Raw genomic sequence first — 9,988 nt, 5'->3', positions numbered from 1 at the left:
CCCCCTCAGTCTTTTCCCGTCTCTGCCTCGCCACCGATTAGCGCCGACCAAGTACTCTACTGCATGAACAAACAATCGGTGAGAGACGGAGAGAGATTGCTGCACGCGCTGGAAGATTCTTCAAGGATTTAGTTCAGCTCCTGAAGAAGTTCCCAGCACCACCGCTGCAAAAACTTAGCAGCAGGACCCTCCTGATAAAAAAAATATATTCATGATACTCGGTGAGCCTTTCCTGGATAAATCGAGCGGAGTAAATCATCGTCGCGAATCTGAGCGGCACGCGGTACGACCCGAGCGCACGTGGGAGAGTCTCAGGCACCTTCACGATCCACAGACTTCACTGGCGACGCGATGAGTTGCCAGGACTCGGGGTCACGGTTTGGTGATGTTCAGGGGTCGGCAACCTTCGGCTCCGGAGACGCATGCGGCTCTTGAAGGACTGCTTCGTGACGTTACTTATTAAGGACCACCGTCTCGTGTTCACATGCATTGCGGCTCTTTAAATATTGACGGGGGGGGGGGGAGGTATTACCAGATATCAAAAAAACGTGTCACTTCTTGTTATTTTGGTTTCCGACCCCTGTGGGTGAACACGTCCATCACGGTTCGTGTTTTACGCTGTGGTTGATGGAGCCCCTCTCGCGGCTGCCAGGGGCACCCCGAACAGAAGTTCGTCAGGGGCACCGATGCGGGTCGAGAATGACCACGGCGCACGTGGGTCGCGATGACGCGGCCTGAACTCTCCGTCCGGTAATCATAGTCAGGGTTGTACAACATACTGATGTCCGACGTTTCGCTTCTGTCCATGAAAAAACACTTTCAACACGTGAGCAAAACGTCGAACATCGTGCCGATCGGCACACGGTGGTGCTCCAAGCCGAGTGAGGGACACTGGGGAGCTGGAGAGGACTCGCAGGAATTCACAGCGCGCACCCGGACACCGGGGCACATCGCCACGCGGTGAGACGTCGCGACCCGGGGTCTGGATTCCGGTCAAGAGGTGGGATGCCACCGCACGCTCTCCAGGTGAGCGCTACCCCAAGCCTCCCTCGCACCTCCCGTGGCCACAGAGAGAGGGGGAGAGGAGCGACGGCGGATTTCAAAGGCTTGAGCTCCGCGGGCATCAGAGGCGCGAGCATGAATGATTTATGCCGCTCGAGGCCGAACGCCGTAATCACTGCGCTCGGTGCCGTCAGTTGCCGGAATCTAAGCGGCACTGAGCCTGGAGAGCGCTTGGACGCATGGGCGGACGCCGTGCGTGCCAGGTGCTGCAGGCTGCTGCGGGGCCACGCGCTGGGCAGTGCCGCAAATTTGAAAAACGTCGTTGTGCCGTGCTTCTCTGTTCTCATCGTCTTAACCCTGGGGCCCCTCTAGGTCGACTCAGCCTCAAATAAGTACCTGGTGCGCTGTGTAAACGTTGCTCCTGGGGATACAAAGGCGACCGGGCGTGGTGTCGGCTACCCACCCCTTGGTGCGCCGTGTCGGCCTTGCTAGGTACTCGCTAACAACACTTGCCCCAACAGCTTGTGTGAGCTACACGGGAGATCTGTGTGAATTGCTTGGCCTATGTGCGAACATATTGCATGATCATCATCAGCCATGGTCAATCCACTGCTGGACGAGGCCCTCCCCGAAGACGGCGCCACATCTCACGATCTTGCGATGCAAAACTCCACCCGGCGCCTGCCCCATAATTACAACTCCATCTCCTCGGTGGGCGGTCGTCTCGAACGATTTCCGTTCCCTGGCTGCCGCTCCGCTATTACTCTTGACCACGTACACTCTGGCCACGGCCCGATCACTGTGTTAGCTTGACGCGCTTATCAACTGTTGACTCGCAGCAGTAACCATCTGTACAGCATTTGTATTATCACCACTTGGTGTGTCCACGCTACACCACGCTGGTCACTGCGACGTGAACGAAGGCGTGGAGCAGCACTGCCCTCTGCTGGCAAATGAACCCACTCAGCAATGTGATGGCCGTCCCAGACGATAAAACTATACTCTTTTTGTAATTGATTAAATTAAAACTATGAACTATTTTTATTTTGCCAGGTAAAGCCCACTGAGCTATGTAGCTCTTTTTCAGAAGTGACCTGGCCACAAATGATAGCTCAACGAAGTGGCCTATCGTCGTGTGGAAATGTATTGCAGGCAAATACTCTGAACGTGTGATGTCGATTCTAAACGTTGAGGGAAAAACGGGAGAACCCCGATACAAATCCACGCGCCCACGGGGAGGGAGAACTGCAAATTCTAAAACCGACGACCTCCTGTGTACCAGGCGAAGTAGTTAAAATCTCGCCACGGTGGTGCATGCCATCTGTGACCCAGGAGTGCTGCTGCAAGTGGGCACAGGTGAACATGCACCGGTTCATCGATTAGTTTTGATTATTGTTCTCACAATAAATTAATCGAAACGTGCGCGGTAGAATTAATGATATACCATGTATCAATAACACTGTGGTCTTAAAATAAAATCGATATCATAGGCGACATTTCGAGCAATGGGCCTTCTTCACGACACACAGAGGGCGGCAGTAGGGACTGACTCCACCTCTCTGGCCTTTCTATGTACTGTGCAGAAGGGCCATTGCCTGAAATGTCGCCTGTTAAATGTCTAAAACCACACACACAACACACGGTGTTGTTGTTGACGAACGCGTCGACTTGCTGTTATTGACGAACGCGTCGACTTGTTGTTGTTGTTGGCTGTGTTCGTGCACCACTGCCAACGCAGCAGCTGCAGCATCCCAGATAATAATAATATTCTTTGGGTCTTTCGGTAAAGCCACGGAGATAGAACAAATAATAATAAAAATAATAATGACAATATCATGACGTTTCGATCGCAACACAAGCAATCGTCATCAGGTGATAATAATGATAATGTATAAGAATAATAAAAGGTCCCATGATGTAGATGCTCACCCGGAGCTCTCATTACTCAGTGCGTTGTCTTTGAGTTGTGTTCGCCTTTGGGCGTCCTCTGGTCTAACACCGTTCGACACGAGCAAGAGACAGCTATCTCTGGTGTGGACCAATCAGTTTCAAGGACAATGCATCATATATGATCAGAGTATGTTTTCTGTTTGCATTCTGACCACAAGTATTGTGGTTAATGCAGACATGATTCCTTGTCAAATGTTTTTTTGTTGTCAGAAAAACTGGGAAAAACCCCATTCTCATATTTTGGCGCTGGCAAAGGAGGTCCCATGAAGTAATAATAATAGTAGTGATGTACTCGCTCCGCATGCACAACGTGTGTCGGAGCGATGCGAATATCACGCGCGAGCTCAACACTGTAGGAGGGAAACGTGGGAGGGAGGGGGATCAACAACACAAACGAGCCGGAAAGAGCAGTTGAGAATTATTCTTAATCGAATCGGTACAGATAATCGAGTCGGTACAGATAATCGAATCGCGACGAACCGTGGGATATCTGTGGAGGAGGAGCTGAATAGTTGCCACGGAGCCAAAGCGCGCCACACTATTACGTCACAGTCAACCCATCCCCTGCTCTTGCGGCTATCGGCGTCACGTTGGACAACGGCCCGCGGAAGCGGATGTCACAGAGCTACCTCCGAGATCTCATCTTCAAGCGACCTCCGGTCCCGTGCAGTAACGCAGAGGAGCGATTCGCATGCAGGCGGCTCTCCCCGTGTCCTCGAGTCGCTCTCGCCGAAGTCGCGTAAATTTATTTCATTAAGTTCACGATGGATATTGAACCAACCTCTCCGGTAGACTGGAGTAGGGGGCACGTGACTACTAGTAGCCGTAGCGAGAGGTAGTCTGGATGTGGTGTGCCGGGTACGGAATGATGTTCCGTGTCGCTGACCCGGCTGACGTGAAGCCCTGCTGCATGAGCGTGCCATTCGGGCTTTTCCCACCACCCCCGACTCTTACCGGTTTGTGCGACCGCATTCTGCGGGTTACAAGCCAAACCGGAAAGTAAGACGCACCCCAAACGTGTGCCCGGTGTCAATAAACTCGCGCAAATACGCACGCAACTACCGGAATATAAGACGCACACCCCAACTTTTTCTTGAAAATACGGAGGGGAGTGCATCTTATGATCCGGAGAAGACGGCAGGTTCTTTTTAAATATTTTAGAGCCAGTAAATGGATTTATACCGGAGGAATCCGATGAGCTATAAAGCTGTTTTTCACAGACATCCAATATACTTGTCGAGCCCTGCACAGCGTGCGGATCGTGGAGGTGTATTTGACCATACTTCACCAAGCTGGTCAGTGCCGGTTGGTGAAGGCGGTGTTTGGAGCGTGGCTGATGCGTGATCGCCACCCGGTGGGACAAATCTGAGACTGCACGGAGGTCAGATTCCAGGTGATTCAGTATCTAAACTTTTTTTATTTCACTAGGCAAGGCCCACTGAGCTGTGTAGCTCTTTATCAGAAGCAACCTGGCCAACAAAGTGGCTTGTCATGTGGAAATATTTATAGCAGCCATATACTCTCAACGCACTTTGATTCTAAATGTGGAGGGAGAAACCGCAGGACCCGGAGAAAAATCCACGCGACCACGGGGAGAGAGACACGCAAACTCAAATGATACAGCAGGCGTCAGGGTAAGGATCGAACCCACGACCTCATGTACACCAGGCGAGGTAGTTAATGTATCGCCACCGCAGCGCCAGGAGAAGCCCTGAAGAGAGCTGGATGAGTCGGTCTCCATGAGCGGCCCGGTGAAGTCACGGGGTTTGATACTCCGTGAGTGGAGCCTCGCTGAATCTCAACTCTTTTTTAGAGGGGTCCTGCTCCATTGGATGTTTGGCCACCTCTTGTTTTAAATAAAGCAGGCGGGGTTTGTCGTGTTTACATGAGATGCTGCCACAGGTGTGCAATGGTCAGCCCACTTTATTTGCAAATCCCGAATCGAACTCGCGGCGCGGCAGTTGAAACAAAGAAGCGATTTTATTACATTTCACACCCCCCCCCCCATATCCAGCAGTCTAAATGTTATCACAGCCATCAGTGGAATAGGTAGTTCTCGCGTGGTAGGGTAAAGTGTGGTGGGTACTCTCGGCTCTTCCAAGACAGCTGGTCAGTCCGAAAGAGTTAGGCCACAATGCCACTCTAGGAGGGGCTTTCGAGAGCTCCGCCAAGTGGAGGCCACTACCGCCAGCAAGTGGCATGGCGAGCAATTGCAGAGCTGCTCCTTTAACTGTACGGGAAACCGGAGAAGCCGGAGAACACCACTTCACGCGTCCTCGAGGTGAACACTCAGAGAGTCCGCGATGCAGGCCAGACGGCAGGCGAGTTGCAGCTACTTGCTGTACTGCCATCACGTGGCCGCTTCGTAGCTCGGTGGGGTCCCCGGTTCGCGCGCGTGACTCTGTGGGCGCGATTCGGTGGCATCGCTCGCCGCGATTCTCAGCACCGGGAAGATGCGGCCCCTCTCACGATGTGAACATCCACGTTGGTGCCACGGCTCACTCCGTCTCCTCCACCCTGCCGTCACCGTTGGAATCCTGGGTGGCCACTCCCAAATCTTCTCCCCACTCAGTCCCACGCCCATCGCTCTCTCACCACCTGGCACCTGTCACGTCTCGTCACCACCACCCCGCAGACCTCTCCTCTACCCTCCATGAGCTCCCTGCTTCTAGATCCCACATCTCCTTCCTCCCGACCAGTCATCAGTCGCCTTCACTTCTCTGCTCCCGCATTCTTTCTCGATCCCCGCTTCAAGCCCATCGCTGATTCGTCATCTCTGTACCAATGTGAGTCTCCGCGCAGGTCTACACGTCTCTGTAACGACGCGTGGGCAGTGAAGCCACTTACATCTCTGTCCAGTTACTCAACGAAATCCACCAGTACTCACACGGAGCGTGAAGTCTGTAGCCTACCCCAAGCTCGAGCCACACCACACGAGGGCACGGGGGGCCACGCTCGGCTCGGCCCCTCGCTGCCCGAGTTAGCGGCGCGTGGTCACGCGGCGCCCGCGGGGCTCCGTGAGGAGGCTGGGCAGGAACTCGGCGATGATGGGAACCGGCCACACCAGGGCGGCCACAACCCAGACGGTCAGCACCGCCGTCATGAAGCAGGCAACGACAGCGGCCTCCAGCGGCCCCCTGCCGCCGTCGCGGACCCTTGCCCCCTCGCCACCACAGCCCGGGCACAGGTACACCTCAGCGCGGCTGATGTCCCGGCAGCAGAAGGGTCGAGCCCGAAGGCCAAGTGAGGCCGTCGGAGCGCACGAGACGCAAGCTCTGTAGCCGTGGCCATCGTCCTCGCCTAGGTGTCTCTCCAGGAGCAGAGGGGAGCGCACGCGGGTGAAGGATGTGGAGAAGGAGGAGGCGCGGCCCGGGTTGGTGGAGAAGATGTGGAGGTCGCACGGCGGGGAGCCGGTCCCGCTCCACCGCGCCTGGAGCCCCGTGGTGCCCGGAGTCAGCGAGATGTTGCACGTAGCGTCCGCTGTAGACCATGGTCCACCACCACCACCACCATCATCTCCATCATCATCATCTTCAATATCGTCGTCCTCACGATCAGCGTCAGCTCGAACATCGTCATTTCCACAGTTATCATCAACACCAGCACCAACATCATCATCGTCGTCAATATCATCAACAAACTGTCCAGCAGCGTCAACATAATTTCTAACAACGTCATCCTCATCATCTGCACCCCCGTCATCATCAAGAGGAGGACAATCAGAGCTCGTGTCCTCCTCTGCGCTCGCACCTTCGGGGTCGTTGCCCGGAGACACGGGGCCCCCTCTTGGCCGGGGGGTCGCTTGTGGGGACCCCGGGGAGACCCTTGGAACAGCAGCAGCTGCAGCAGCCACGGTGGTGCCGAGTGTCCAGCGACTCATTGCCTCTGCTACAGGTTGTGCCCCCACCACCGTCATCATCATCAGCATCGTCAGCAGCAGCAGTAGCGGACGCGAGGTTGCGACGGCGACTTTGGAGCGGAGTTGACGATGCGACCACCAGCAACAGCTGGAGTTGGAACAGCTGGAGCTGGAACAGCTGGAGTTGGAACAGCTGGCGCGGGTGGTGGAGCAGGTGGTTGAGCGAGCGGGCCGCATGTCCCCGCGTCTCCCACGGGAGACGCGCAGCGCGAGGCTGCTGGTGCAGGTGACGCTGCCGGCTCCCGCGGGGAGGTTCCTCGGGGGGTTGGGCGCCGCTCCGCCCCCACGCCGTGGGACACGTGGCTCGTCCGGATGGTGATGACGATGATTGTGGTGATGGTGATGACGATGATTGTGGTGATGGTGATGACGATGATTGTGGTGATGGTGATGACGATGATTGTGGTGATGGTGATGACGATTGTGCTAATGGTGATGATGGTGATGATGATGCTGTTGCTGATAGCGTTGCTGATGTTGTTGATAATGATGTTGCTTGAGATGATGGTGTTGATGCTCGTGATGTGAATGATGATGATGTGTTTATTTTGAACCCAGCTCTCCCTCGGAACAGAGACCATAGATCCAAGATTTTGATGGGCTCATTAGGAACCAACATTACAGCACTTTGACACTCCACTGCTGGATGGAGCCCCCACGTCAGTCAGCATCGGGTGGTTCAAAATGAAGACTACCTGATGACGAAGATTATTTATTGATAATTGAGTTATGAACAGTTTGATATTGATGATTTCAATGATGGTGATTCGGAATGATGATGAAGATTTATGATCATGGAAATGACTGGTGATGTTTAATTCTTGCGCTGATTTTTGATGGTGGTGGTGATGGTGGTGGTGATGAGTGGGAGTTTGACAGCACACCCCCTGATCCGCGGCTATTTCTGTCTCCCCGCTCACCCCGCCCAGCAGCCCCGTGGCCTCGAGGGGGTTCGGGAGGAGGGATCGGGGAATGGGGGGGGCTAGCGAGGGCAGGTGAGAGCCCAGGTACAGGTGAATAATGTTCCATTATAGGTGCGGCATCATCAGCGCAGACTTTCACCCCGCAGTCTGATTGACGGCTGGAGTTTGTTTTTATTGCTCACGAGGGGGTGGGTGACAGCAGCACGCCCGGCCACCTTTGTCTCCCCAGTGGCAATGTTCACACTACAGCAGTCACTCGTTTGAGGCTGAGTCGACCTAGGGGAGGCCCAGAAGCGGTTGAAATAATCGTCACCGGTGGTGGCCGTGAGCGGGAATCGAACTCGGGTCGCCGGGCTCGTAGCGCGGCGCGCTAACCACTACACTACAATGCGTTACGCTTCCACACACACACAGATTACACACACACACAGATTACACACACACACAGATTACACACACACAGCGCGCTAACCACTACACTACAATGCGTTACGCTTCCACATGCGCGGGTCACGTGACAGATTTGACGTCACAGCTCACTTGCCGTGCAAAAAATAAATGCATTATTGAGCTCCCCCCCCCCCCCAAAAAAAAACAATAGTCTATTTGTATAATGTTTGCATGGTGTACAGTCTGCAAAATACCCACATGGCAAATTTCCAGTTTGTTGCATGTCGGGTAGTACGCTAAACATTTTGAACAGACACATAATCACAACTTTGCCTTTTACATGGAGATATGGAGATTAGAGACCGCCACAGTGCCCGGGTCGGGTCATCACTAGCCACTGACGTTAGCCGTGGTCGGGGATCGAACTCAGGTGGATTGGTTCATAGCAAACCGCGCAAGCCACAGAGCCACCGCTCCTGGCCACGACTGACAGAGCCGTACCGCCCCGGATCAACCCACTGCTGGACCCAAGCCACCCAACGCCATGTGCTTCTGACCATACTTCACCGCGCTGGTCACTACGGGTTAACGAAGGGTTAGGGGGGGGTAATGTGCGGGACTAATTGAGGGCATCACTCCCCACTGGTGTCAGCTGCGGCCACAAAAGTTCGAACATTGAGATCCATCGCGACACTTCTCAAAGTTTACAGCCCGCGACAATTCTCGTCTTGTGCACGTCGGGAGGCAGCAGCAGCAGCGCTGTGGTTCATAGCTCCATGCCAATGTCGACGTTGCTGCTGCTGCTGCTCGCCACGACCAGAGAGGGCTTCAGCACAGAGAGGAAGAGTTCGTGTACATCACGGACACTTTTGTCATGTGTGTGTGTACTTTAAGCATTATTAAGGTACAGCATACTAATTTATGTACTCTGTTGTACGTGAGTATTCCGTTGTATGATGCCACGCGGCTGCCGTGACTCCACGCACGCCCACGTGTGTTTACTCTAAGCCCCGGTTGGCTACATTGACTTCGTCAATTTGCATAAATATAAATAATCACCCTCGCGCTGGACCCAGCCCCGCCGGTATCAACTTTATTGATACAACGATTACTCGGCACACCTCGGCGACGGTGTCAATAAAGTGGTGATTGGGCGGTGGGCGGCGTGACGTCATCACCGCGCATGCACCGCACCCGGCGGCCATGTTACTAAGGGGGGAGGTGCCTACCGCTCAATGTCGTCACTCGCATTCCTTCCCATTCACCAATCAGAATCAAGTGGTAGAAATCTGAAGAGCTATAAAGCTTTTGATTTAAAGCTTTCGTGACTGCAAGGATTCATATTCTTGATTCTTTCGAAAGAACCAAGAATATAGCTATAAAGCTCTTGAGAATGTTTTCCCATTTTTTTCAACGGCTTAACTTGATTCCTGTGTCGTGGTCAAATCTTGTAATCAAAATTTAGTCTACTTCCTGTTGTCCAATCAATTCCACATTTTGCACACGCACTCAGATCCGGTGACAATGCACGCCTCTATCAAAATCGGCGTCAATACATTAATGAGCTACTTTAAAGCAATTTACATTTTGTATGAACGCCTTATTATTTATATATTTGTGTATATACAAAACGCCGCGGTTCCTAAACTCTGGAATCGCCTCGCCCAAGAAGCAGGCGCCACATGTGTGTGTGTCAGGGCGCCACGTGTGTGTGTCTCAGGGCGCCACGTGTGTGTGTGTCTCTCAGGGCGCCACGTGTGTGTGTCAGGGCCCCACGTGTGTGTGTCAGGGCCCCACGTGTGTG

At 53.8% G+C, this 9,988-nt stretch overlaps 1 protein-coding gene across 1 annotated transcript; it reads right to left on the bottom strand.

Annotated features, from left to right (window-relative positions):
* Positions 1 to 379: 379 nt before the first annotated feature.
* On the bottom strand, positions 380 to 9,867 carry TMEM158 (transmembrane protein 158). Its single transcript, XM_076068215.1, has one exon. The coding sequence runs from the start codon at positions 7,046 to 7,048 to the stop codon at positions 5,933 to 5,935; it is 1,116 nt and encodes a 371-aa protein (XP_075924330.1). The 5' UTR covers positions 7,049 to 9,867; the 3' UTR covers positions 380 to 5,932.
* Positions 9,868 to 9,988: the final 121 nt, after the last annotated feature.

This window comes from Petromyzon marinus, chromosome 20 (genome assembly GCF_048934315.1).
Source record: "Petromyzon marinus isolate PM22_M1 ecotype Great Lakes invasive population chromosome 20, UKy_Petmar_22M1.pri1.0, whole genome shotgun sequence".
Taxonomy (NCBI): Eukaryota; Metazoa; Chordata; class Hyperoartia; order Petromyzontiformes; family Petromyzontidae; genus Petromyzon; species Petromyzon marinus.
Note: the sequence above shows the minus strand (reverse complement) of the source record. Positions and strands in the feature narration are given on the sequence as shown.